The following is a 13,686-nucleotide window of genomic DNA, read 5'->3' on the forward strand; positions in this document are numbered from 1 at the left end:
TATATATATATATATATATATATATATATATATATATATATATATATATATATATATATATATATATATATATATATATATATATATATATATATATATATATATATATATATATATATATATATAATATATATATATATATATATATATATATATATATATATATATATATATATATATATATATATATTATATATATATATATATATATATATATATATATATATATATATATATATATATATATATATATATATATATATATATATATATATATATATATATATATATATATATATATATATATATATATATATATATATATATATATATATATATATATATATATATATATATATATATATATATATATATATATATATATATATATATATATATATATATATATATATATATATATATATATTATATATATATATATATATATATATATATATATATATATATATATATATATATATATATATATATATATATATATATATATATATATATATATATATATATATATATATATATAATATATATATATATATATATATATATATATATATATATATATATATATATATATATATATATATATATATATATATATATCTATATATATATATATATATATATATATATATATATATATATATATATATATATATATATGTATGTATATATATATATACATTGCTTCCCTACCCACCGTATTCTCCAGATCTCCCACAACGACTTTTTCTTGTTCAGACCTCAAAAGGATGCTCGCAGGGAAAAAATTTGGCTGCAATGAAGAGGTGATCGCCGAAACTGAGGCCTATTTTGAGGCAAAACCGAAGGAGTACTACCAAAATGGTATCAAAAAATTGGAATATCGTTATAATCGTTGTATCGCTCTTGAAGGGAACTATGTTGAATAATAAAAACGAATTTTGACAAAAAAATTTGTTTTTCTTTGTTAGGCCGGGGACGTATCAGCTAACCTGTTAATTCTATAATTTAAATAAGAAGGTTTAAGATACTTTGATACGGATAACTGTTCCCACAACCCAAGTAATTCGATTGTGGATGATATGTTTTAGTAGAATCCAGGATGGAAAGTACATAAGATTCGGCCTGGCCAATTTTCGGCCTTATTTGTTTGTTTATTTTCTATTTTTAAGTGTACTATTTTGAGTTCTTTTTCTCAAGCAATTTTTAAATGTAGCTATTTTCTCTTTTTTATGTAAATTTTCTATTTCGCGAATACTATGCCATTTCCAACATGGCACAACATGGTGTTGCGTGTTTTATTTATCGTACCTGCCACCCATTGTTTTTAAATTTGCCTAAACAAATGGAAAAATAAATACTATTAAAAATAACAAAAAAATAACAATAACAAATAAACTTTAGACTTTGAAAATTTAGTCGAACAAAGCACAAGTTACACAGAACAACAACAAAAACTATACCAGTTTGATGAGAGTCTATGACATTCTCTGAGAAATACCTAATAAACTCCCCTCTCTTGATTGATTTAATATTTGGTGCATTTGTGAGTGTGTATGTGTGTTTGTGATCATCTTTAAATAAACTACAAAACATCATCAATGTATGTCAGTGGATATATTCGTTTATATGTTAATCTAAAAGAAAAGATTTCGCTATGAATAAAATTACCAACAATAAGAAATAAAAGAAGTCAACCAACCAGACAAACAACAACAAGAATTAAATTTACTCTCATATATGTTGAACTCCCCGTACTCCATACCCTACAATTGCCATTACCACCTACTTAATTTGCTCTTTTACTTGGTTACAAGTTCTTCCAAAAATATATTAACCAAGTGAAAGACCCAAACCTAAGAGATTTCCCTTAGCCTGGTAGCCAACTCAAAAGTTTGTTCAGACAACAAAAATTAAAGACAAAAACAAAATCATAACAACAGTAAAATACAAGCAAGCGCCACAACAACAAAAACAACAACCCGAGCCAGCCATGGATCATAAATCAATTGCCAGTCAAGTGCGGGGTAAGATTATTCATAAGAGTGGTAATAGTATATACGTATAGTGGTAATAGTTAGTATATATGTCTATGTATATGTTATTGTTGTTTAGTCTAGAAACAATGTTATTATGAGAAGAGTACGGCAAAAGACAACCACCAAAACAATTTGAGAGAAAGGCATCCATATAATAAAATGCCTGACACATAAAGGAGTATGCAACATAGCAGGAGTTTTAATATGAAAAAAAAATCGATCGACTTTGTTAACTTTATCCGGATTTTTTACAATTTTGTAGTAAATTTTTATTGTTTGCGATTAATGAAAACTCGGCTTTTAACGTCGTACAAAGACTTAACTTTTTTTCATTTAAATTCGACGTTTCTTTAAAATGTCGATTAATTAATTGTATTCATCTCAAAATTTACATTAGTTTTTATAGGTACCACTATATATTAGCTTTATAATTCTTTTTTAAAACGCATTAAAATTTTGGCCTCAGACCACGGTTGGTGGGATTCTATCCAAAATGGTAGATTTTTTAAAATATACCTTTCCAACTAAGAGGTACCTCAATTTTCTAGAGAAATAAAACTTTGACAAAATTTATTATAGGAATAAAATTTTGACACAATATCCTATAGAAATAAAATGTTGACAAAATGTACTATAGAAATAAAATTTTGGCAAAATTTTCTATAGAAATAAAATTTTGACAAATTTTCTATAGAAATAAAAATTTGAAAAATTTTTCTATAGAAATAAAATTTTCACAAAAGTTTTATATAGAAATAAAATTTTCGCAACATTTTATATACAAATAAAATTTTGACAAATTTTCTATTGAAATAAAATTTTCGCAAAAGTTTTCTATAGAAATAAAATTTTGACAAATTTTCTATAGAAATAAAATTTTGACAAATTTTCTATAGAAATAAAATTTTGACAAACTTTTCTATAGAAATAAAATTTTCGCAAAAGTTTTCTGTAGAAATAAAATTTTCGCAAAAATTTTAATATACAAATAAAATTTTGACAAATTTTCTATAGAAATAAAATTTTGCCAAATTTTTCTATAGAAATAAAATTTTCGCAAAAGTTGTCTATAGAAATAAAATTTTCGCAAACTTTTCTATAGAAATAAAATTTTATTTCGGATTGATTATCGTTGACCTTTTTATTTTATTTTTAAGCAATACTTATTATAGTTTCGGCTATAGATCAATTAAAAAACATAGGACTAGTGTTTCTATTTAAGTTTTATTTCCAATATTTCGGTTCTGGTGTGCACAGCATCACACTCTGTTTATTTTCGCAAAATTTTCAATAGAAATAAAATTTTGAAAAAATTTTCCATAGAAATAAAATTTTGACAAAACTTTCTATAGAAATAAAATTTTGACAAAATTTTCTATAGAAATAAAATTTTGACAAAATTTTCTATAGAAATAACATTTTGAGAAATTTTTGTACTTTGACCATTTTTGTCGAAATCAAAAAAAAAAAATATATATATATATATATATATATATATATATATATATATATATATATATATATATATATATATATATATATATATATATATATATATATATATATATATATATATATATATATATATATATATATATATATATATATATATATAGAAATAACATTTTGAGAAATTTTTCTATTTTGACCATTTTTGTCGAAATCAAAAAAAAAAAAAAAAAAAAAAAAAAATATATATATATATATATATATATATATATATATATATATATATATATATATATATATATATATATATATATATATATATATATATATATATATATATATATATATATATATATGGGAGCTATATCTAAATCTGAACCGATTTTAACCAAATTTGGCACGAATAGCTACAATGCTAATTCCACTGCCTGTGCAAATTTTCAACTAAATCGGAGTTACAAATTGGCCTCTATATGGGAGATATACCTAAATCTGAACCGATTTCAACCAAATTTGGCATGCATAGCTGCAATGCTAATTCTACTCCCTGTGCAAAATTTCAACTAAATCGGAGCAAAAAATTGGCCTAAGTGGTCATATGAGTGTAAATCGGGCGAAAGCTATATATGGGAGCTATATCTATATCTGAACCGATTTCAACCAAATTTAGCACGCATAGCTACAATGCTAATTCTGCTCCCTGTGCAAAATTGCAACCAAATTGGGCCAAAACTCTGGCTTCTGGGGCCATATAAGTCCATATCGGGCGAAAGATATATATGGGAACTATATCTAAATCTGAACCGATTTCAATCAAATTTGGCACGCTTAACTACACTACTAATTGAACTCCTAGTGCAAAATTTCAAACAAATTGGGCAAAACTCTGGCTTCTGGGACCATATTAGTCCATATCGGGCGAAAGATATATATGGGAGCTATATCTAAATCTGAATCGATTTCAACCAAATTTGGCACGCATAGCTACAATGCAAAATCTACTCCCTGTGCAAAATGTCAACCAAATTGGGCCAAAACTCTGGCGTTTAGGACCATATCAGTCCATACCGGGCGAAAGATATATATGGGAGCTATATCTAAATCTGAATCGATTTCAACCAAATTTGGCACGCATAGCTACAATGCAAAATCTACTCCCTGTGCAAAATGTCAACCAAATTGGGCCAAAACTCTGGCGTTTAGGACCATATCAGTCCATACCGGGCGAAAGATATATATGGGAGCTATATCTAAATCTGAACCGATTTCAATCAAATTTTGCACACTTGACTATACTACTAATTGTACTAATAGTGCAAAATGTCAACCAAATTCGGCCAAAAATCTGCCTTCTGGGGCCATATAAGTCCATATCGGGCGAAAGATATATATTGGAGCTATATCTAAATCTGAACCGATTTCAATCAAATTTTGCACACTTGACTATACGACTAAGAGTTATGTTTGTACAAAATTTCAAGCAAATCGGTATAAAACTCTGGCTGCTGGGTCCATATTAGTGCATATCGGGCGAAAGATATATATGGGAGCTATATCTAAATCTGAACCGATTTCTTCCAAAATCAATAGTGTTCTATTCTGACCCAAATTAGGAACATGTGCCAAATTTGAAGACGATTGGACTTAAATTGCGACCTAGACTTTGATCACAAAAATGTGTTCACAGACAGACGGACGGACGAACGGACGGACAGACGGACATGGTTATATCAACTCAGGGACCCAGCCTGCAGCGTTGCCAATTTAGCTTTTTTCCCGCTAGATTTGGCTTTTTTTGAAGACGTTTAGCGGGGAAAAAGTGTATTTAGCTTTTAGCTTTTTTTCTGGCTTTTTTTCATGACCCTTTTAGCTATTTTTGGCTTTTTTTGTTTTCGACATGTTCCTATAGAAATATGGATAAAACTTCGTTTTTTGTCTAAGTCTTGCTGCCAGAATAAGGTTTTCCACATATTTCAAAGCTCAATTGAAGCCTTAATAATTATTCCAGCCATTATGCGGGCATTTTTGCAGCAAATACACCTTCTTGTAAAGTTTTTTCCTCGTTATCGTAAACTTTAAATCTACTATTACCATACAAATTGCTTATATAAACTGTCAGTAAATTATTTCTCTTATATAAACTGTTTTCCTTGTCCATAAGCCGATAAAATTGTTTTGTCCTTATAGTTAAGTGATTCAACTTAAAAATGGGTATCTTTTCATGAAAGAAGGCTAGGGTCAATTCTACAAAATTCTTAAAATTAATTAAATAGTCTTTAAATTTGTGGAGTTTTTGTATGTTGACCACAAACCAAAATAGCGTTCAAAAATAAAAGAGGTTTTTCATTTTATTTTGAAAACGTATACACAGAATAATTTCTACTTAAAGTCGAGTCGGAATTTGGAAATTTAAGTTGTCGTTAGCACGTTTTTAAAGCACTGTGATAGCTCATGAAGAAAAAGCTGAAAAAAAACGAATAAATTCAAATTTGACTCGGAATCAATACCAAAATCATTAGTGTACAAAATAGTTGGAACCGAACATAGAAATAATTAATTTTTAAAGTTCCAAATAGTACAACGTCAACAATCATTGCAAAACTAACGGAATTGTTTGCACGCTATGGAAATTGCGATACTCTGGTATCTGATAACGGCACGCAATTCAGTAGTGAGAAATTTACAGAATTTTTGCAATCTCGAGGAATCATTCACATAAAAAACTGCTCCTTATCACCCTCAATCAAATGGGCAAGCAGAACGCTTCGTGGGAACGTTCAAAAGAGCCATGAAAAAACTTAAGGATGAGGGAAATGACGATCAAATACTCCAAATATTTCTGCAAACATATCGATCCACTCCTAAAGAAAATTCAGTTTCGCCGGCAGAGTTGTTTTTTAATCGGAAAATTAAAACCACTCTTGATTTGTTAAAACCAAATAGCCAACGAGAGGATAAGGAACGGAACTCAAAAATGGAGGAATAATTCAATAACAAGTATATACGGCCGTAAGTTCGGCCAGGCCGAAGCTTATGTACCCTCCATTATGGATTGCGTAGAAACTTCTTCTAAACACTGCATTCCACAATCGAATTACTCAAGTTGCGGTAACGCTTGCCGATGGCAAGGTATCTTAACACCTCCTATCTTCTAAATTGTATGTAAGTCCATACGTGGTATATATTAAATCAAAAAAGATCGATCCAATACGTATATAATTCAGTTTGACAAAGTAGACATACAATTTTGACAAAATTTTCTACAGAAATAAAATTATATCAAAATTTTCTATAGAAATAAAATTTTCACAAATTTTTCTATAGAAATAAAAATTTTCACAAAATTTTCTATAGAAAGAAAATTTTGAAAAGAATTTCTACAGCAATAAAATTTTAACAAAATTTTCTATAGAAATAAACTTTTGATAAAATTTTCTATAGAAATAAAATCTTGGTAGATTATTTTTTGGCTCGAGTGGCAACCTGATTATGAACCGAATAAAATTTGAACAAAATTTTCTATAGAAATAAAATTTTGACAAAATTTTCTATAGAAATAAAATTTTAGCAATGATGAAAATTTTATTATGAACGGAATAAAATTTTAACAAAATTTTCTCTAGAAATAGAATTTTGACAAAATTTTCTATAGAAATAGAATTTTGACAAAATTTTCTATAGAAATAAAATTTTGGTAGATTATTTTTGGCTCTAGTGGCAACCATGATTATAAACCGATATGGACCAATTTTTGTGTGATTGGACCAATTTTGGTATGGTCCTAGCGACCATATACTAACACTACGTTCCTAATTTGAACCGGATCGGATGAATTTTGCTCCTCTTGGAGACTTCGCAAGCCAAATCAGGGGATCGGTTTATATGGGGGACTATATATAATTATGGACCGATGTGGACCAATTTTTGCATGATTGTTAGAGACCATATACCAACACCATGTACCAAATTTCAGCCGGATCGGATGAAATATGCTTCTCTTGGAGGCTCCACAAGCCAAATCTGGGGATCGGTTTATATGGGGGCTATATATAATTGAGAACCGATATGGACCAATTTTTGCATGGTTGTTAGAGACCATATACCAACATCATGTACCAAATTTCAGCCGGATAGGATGAAATTTTCTTCCCTTTGTGGCTCCGCAAGCCAAATCTGGGGATCGGTTTATATGGGGGCTATATATAATTATGGACCGATGTGGACCAATTTTTGCATGGTTGTTAGAGACCATATACCAACACCTGGTACCAAATTTCAGCCGGATCGTATGAAATTTGCTTCTCTTTTAAGCTCCGCAAGCCAAATCTGGGGATCGGTTTATATGGGGGCTATATATAATTATGGACCGATGTGGACCAATTTCTGCATGGTTGTTAGAGACCATATACCAACACCATGTACCAAATTTCAGCCGGATCGGATGAAATATGCTTCTGTTAGAGGCTCCACAAGCCAAATCTGAGGGTCCCTTTATATGGGGGCTATACGTAAAAGTGGACCGATATGGCCCATTTGCAATACCATCCGACCTACATCGATGACAACTACTTGTGCCAAGTTTCAAGTCGATAGCTTGTTTCGTTCGGAAGTTAGCGTGATTTCAACAGACGGACGGACGGACGGACATGTTTAGATCGACTCAGAATTTCACCACGACCCAGAATATATATACTTTATGGGGTCTTAGAGCAATATTTCGATGTGTTACAAACGGAATGACAAAGTTAATATACCCCCATCCTATGATGGAGGGTATAAAAAAACACGGAGCTAGACAGAGAAGTTTCAAACCAAAAGATTTAATATATGCTCAAATTTTCAGAAATGGAAAACAAATTTGGATACCAGGATCAGTAGCAGAACGTGTCGGTGCAGTTAACTACAATGTATACATTTTTGAAGGTCGTAAAACCAAACTTATCCGATCTCACATCAATCAGTTAATTCGGAGATTTGATAAAAATATTCAAAATTATACCACGGAATCTATTCAACTTATGATGGAAATTTTTGGGTTTAAACCAAATCTTCAATGCGAGCAACCAACCCTACAAAACATAAATCCCGAAGAGAATACTACATTTTCGGAAAGCCAACAAGTGCTAAATTCTGGCAACTTAAGCCATCAAAATTCTGCGAATTTAAATGATCAACCATTAGAGGATGAAACGCAGACACCCTTAGTTTACAGTACTCCAACAGCTTTAACTCCTCAAATTCCTAAAAGACCACTTCGTAATCGGAAACAACCAGTTAGGTTTAGTTTCGAAAATTAATTTTAACAAGTATATACGGCCGTAAGTTCGGCCAGGCCGAATCTTATGTACCCTCCACCATGGATTGCGTACGAACTTCTACTAAAGGCTGTCATCCACAATCGAATTACTTGGGTTGCGATAACACTTGCCGATGGCAAGGTATCGTAAAACTTTTTAACACTGTCTTCTAAATTGTAAGTTAGCCCATACGGGGTATATATTAAACAAAAAAAGGCCGATTAAATACGTATATAATCTAGTTTGACAAAATTTTCTATAGAAATAAAATTTTGACAAAATTTTCTATAGAAATGAAACCTTGACAAAATTTTCTATAGAAATAAAATTTTGACAAAATTTTCTATAGAAATAAAAATTTGACAAAATTTTCTATAGAAATAAAAACTTGACAAAATTTTCTATAGAAATAAAATGTTGACAAAATTTTCTATGGAAGTAAAATGTTGACAAAATTTTCTATAGCAATACAATTTTGACAAAAATTTCTATAGAAATAAAATGTTGACAAAATTTTGTATAGAAATGAAATTTTGACAAAACTTAGTATAGAAATAAAATGTTGACAAAATTTTCTACAGAAATAAATTTGTTACAAAATTTTCTATAGAAATAAAATTTTGACAAACATTTCTATAGAATAAACTTTTGACAAAACTTTCTATAGAAATGAAATTTTAACAAAACTTTCTATAGTAATAAAATTTGACAAAATTTTCTATGGAAATAAAGTTTTGGAAGATTACAAAATTTTCTATAGAAATAAAATTTTGACAAAATTTTCTATGGAAATAAAATTTTGACAAACATTTGTATAGAAATAAACTTTTGACAAAACTTTCTATAGAAATGAAATTTTGACAAAACTTTCTACAGTAATAAAATTTGACAAAATTTTCTATGGAAATTAAGTTTTGGAAGATTACAAAATTTTCTATAGAAATAAAATTTTGACAAAATTTTCTATGGAAATAAAATTTTGACAAACATTTGTAAAGAAATAAACTTTTGACAAAACTTTCTATAGAAATGAAATTTTGACAAAACTTTCTACAGTAATAAAATTTGACAAAATTTTCTATGGAAATTATGTTTTGGTAGATTATTTTTGGCGATATGGACCAATTTTTGTGTAATAAGTCATCGGATATATATAACTAAAGACCGATATGGACCAATTTTTACATGGCTGTTAGAGGCCATATATTGACAAAATGTACCAAATTTCAACCGTATCGGATGACTTTTGCTCCTCCAAGAGGTTCCGGACGTCAAATCTGGGGACGGTTTATATGGGAACTATATATAATTATGGACCGATATGGACCAATTTTTGCATGGTTGTTAAAAACCGTATACTAAGACCACGTACTAAATTTCAACCGGATCGGATTAATTTTGCTGCTCCGGGAGGCTCCCCAAGCCAAATTTGGGGATCGGTTTATATGGGGGCTATACGTAAACGTGGTCCGATATGGCCCATTTTCAATACCATCCGACCTACATCAATAACAACTACTTGTGCCAAGTTTCAAGTCGATAGCTTGTTTCGTTCGAAAGTTAGCGTGATTTCCACAGACGGACGGACAGCCGGACAGACGGACGGACGGACAGACGGACAGACGGACGGACGGACGGACATGCTTAGATCGACTCAGAATTTCACCACGACCCAGAATATATATACTTTATGGGGTCTTAGAGCAATATTTCGATGTGTTACAAACGGAATGACAAAGTTAATATACCCCCATCCTATGGTGGAGGGTATAAAAAGGGGAGATGTTGTAGTTACTTGTACTTGATAAATATTCACTGTGCGAACTAGAGAATTTATTTATCAACATATCATTGAAATATTGGTATATGAGTATTCATTATTTTTGACATTGTAAAAATATTCATTTTTCATTCTTAATATTGCTTTTCTCAATAAAAACTTAATTTTGTGTTTTTGTATAAAAGAATCAATTGTGTATTCCTAATATCCACCAAGACCCCAACAGAAATAAAGTTTTGAATGTGGTATTATGTTTTTAACATAAAAAAAATGCAATAAAAACCAGTAAGGAAAGTCTAAAGTCGGGCGGGGCCGACTATATTATACCCTGCACCACTTTCTAGATCTAAATTTTCGATACCATATCACATCCGTCAAAAGTGTTGGGGGCTATATATAAAGGTTTGTCCCAAATACATACATTTAAATATCACTCGAACTGGACAGAATTTGATAGACTTCTACAAATCTATAGACTCAAAATTTAAGCCGGCTAATGGACTGGGGTGGAACACAATGTTAGTAAAAAAATATGGGAAACGTTTAAATCTGAAGCAGTTTTAAGGAAACTTTGAAAAAGTTTATTTATGATTTATCGCTCGATATATATGTATTAGAAGTTTAGGAAAATTAGAGTCATTTTTACGATTTTACAAGGAAAATGTTGGTATTTTGACCATTTTTGTCGATATCAGAAAAACATATATATGGGAGCTATATCTAAATCTGAACCGATTTCAACCAAATTTGGCACGCATAGCTACAATGCTAATTCTACTCCCTGTGCAAAATTTCAACTAAATCGGAGTTAAAAATTGGCCTCTGTGGTCATATGAGTGTAAATCGGGCGAAAGCTTTATATGGGAGATATATCTAAATCTGAACCGATTTCAACCAAATTTCGCACGCATAGCTTCAATGCTCATTCTACTCCCTGTGCAAAATTTCAATTAAATCGGAGTAAAAGATTGGCCTCTGTGGTCATATGAGTGTAAATCGTGCGAAAGCTATATATGGGAGCTATATCTAAATCTGAACCGATTTCCACCAAATTTGACACGCATAGCTATAATGCTAATTCTACTCCCTGTGCAAAATTTCAACTAAATCGGAGCAAAAAATTGGCCTCTGTGGACAAAGGAGTGTAAATCGGGCGAAAGCTATATATGGGAGCTATATCTAAATCTGAACCGATTTGGATGATATTTTGCAAGTTTTTCGAGACTCATAAAATATTGGGATGTACGGAATTTGAGGAAGATCGGTTGATATACACGCCAATTATGACCAGATCGGTGAAAAATATATATGGCAGCTATATCTAAATCTGAACCGATTTTTTCCAAAATCAATAGGGTTCGTCTTTGAGCCGAAACAGGACCCCATACCAAATTTTAGGACAATCGGACTAAAACTGCGAGCTGTACTTTGCACACAAAAATACATCAACAGACAGACAGACAGACGGACAGACAGACAGACAGACAGACAGACAGACAGACAGACGGACATCGCTAAATCGACTCAGAATTTAATTCTAAGACGATCGGTATACTAAACGATGGGTCTCAGACTTTTCCTTCTTGGCGTTACATACAAATGCACAAACTTATTATACCCTGTACCACAGTAGTGGTGAAGGGTATAAAAATCGTAGTGATAGGATCAAAACAGATCTGCTATTTATTAATGGAATGGATTTACATTTACGAAAATTGGACAACAATAGGTTTGTATGGGAAGTTTTCCAATAAAAGTTATTCAATATAAACTTGCAAGACAGAATGGGTTTTATTCTCTTAATAATATTAGGAGAAGTGTACACGTTCACGAATTTATCATTAATTCAGTTAAAACGAAATATATTGATATTTCTAATGCAGTTCTATGAGACATTGGACTTGTTGATGATTAACCAGCTGATAATTGCAAGTTTACCGGGAAAAAAGTTTTTACTAGGAAATATAAATGAAGGTATTCCAGTAAAATTTGTGATAGTAATCAAAATGTATCGAGTACGCACACAGAGCTAATATGACTTAGATTTTCCTACAGTCTCACAGAAATGGAAGTAAAATGAATACAATTAAAATAATATGCATTTTAGGTGAGCCTTTAAGCCTTTAAGTTTGTTAAATTTCAATCAAAAATGTGACTTTTGATACAAAAAAATTTAGCTTTTTTTCTAGCTATTTTTTTAACATTTTTTAGCTTTTTTGGCTAGTTTTTTGGACAAATCTAGCGGTTTTTTGTGAAACAATTCTGGCAACGCTGCCACCCTGAGCATTTTTGCCAAGGGCACCATGTGTCTATCTCGTCTCCTTCTGGGTGTTACAAACATATGCACTAACTTATAATACCCTGTTCCACAGTGTGGCGCAGGGTATAAAAAACTTCCTGAGTAGTTAAAATAAAGAACACCCAGTCAGAAATTTACGATGGTTATAAATATTGAGCGTTGTAACAGCGTTGGAAGCCAACGTTGAAACAACGCTTGCTAAACAAATTAATTTACGGTTTTTAAATAGTACATTTTCCATAAAATTATCGTTGAAAATTCATGTTCCATCAATGTCCAATGGTTTTTAATGAGTAATGGAGGTATTATTGTTGATAGGAATTGATTTATAATAGGATAGTGTTCCTTTATCATATAAAGTGAATATGTACATTAACAGTGAAACCACTAGGAACAACAATTTTGGTTAATTTTACAAATGAGGCAATTGTAGAAAGTTTTAACCAAACAAAACGCTGACATCACGCCAAACCCCAAATATAAGTACTTATTTATCGACTAATTGAAGAAATTTTGTTAGACGTAATTACTTTTTTTCACATGTTAAGGTGAGTATTAACTTCGAGTTTAGCCGCTTAAATCGCTAAAGTGAAAACTAAATCAGTAAGAAAAATGCATAAAATTATACATATTTGTTGCAAATTTTATTATAACTTGATGGGGAAAAGCCCAAAGCAAATTTTCACAAAGTTTGTATTCCTTAAAATGGATTATTAAGAAAAGTAATCGTGAAAAATGACGTTTTTAGCGCCTAAACTCGAACTTAATGCCCACCTTTAAAGAAAAGTTCATTGTTTGAAGGAAAAAATTGGAGTTCAGTAT

At 30.3% G+C, this 13,686-nt stretch overlaps 1 protein-coding gene across 7 annotated transcripts in view; it reads left to right on the forward strand.

The window, feature by feature from the left end:
- Positions 1–13,686, forward strand: part of Eip63F-1 (Ecdysone-induced protein 63F 1) — a 223,752-nt gene that overhangs the window by 111,661 nt on the left and 98,405 nt on the right. For 2 of the 7 annotated variants that reach the window (XM_075307843.1, XM_075307842.1), the window contains exon 2: positions 1,405–2,027. The exons of 4 other annotated variants lie outside the window; for them this stretch is intronic. In XM_075307843.1, the coding sequence (XP_075163958.1) occupies positions 1,994–2,027 (34 nt within the window). In that variant the 5' untranslated portion in view covers positions 1,405–1,993. The remainder of the gene's footprint in view (positions 1–1,404; positions 2,028–13,686) is intronic. One more of the 7 variants, XM_075307844.1, reaches the window with a different exon arrangement.

Source organism: Haematobia irritans, chromosome 4 (assembly GCF_050003625.1).
Source record: "Haematobia irritans isolate KBUSLIRL chromosome 4, ASM5000362v1, whole genome shotgun sequence".
Lineage (NCBI taxonomy): Eukaryota > Metazoa > Arthropoda > Insecta > Diptera > Muscidae > Haematobia > Haematobia irritans.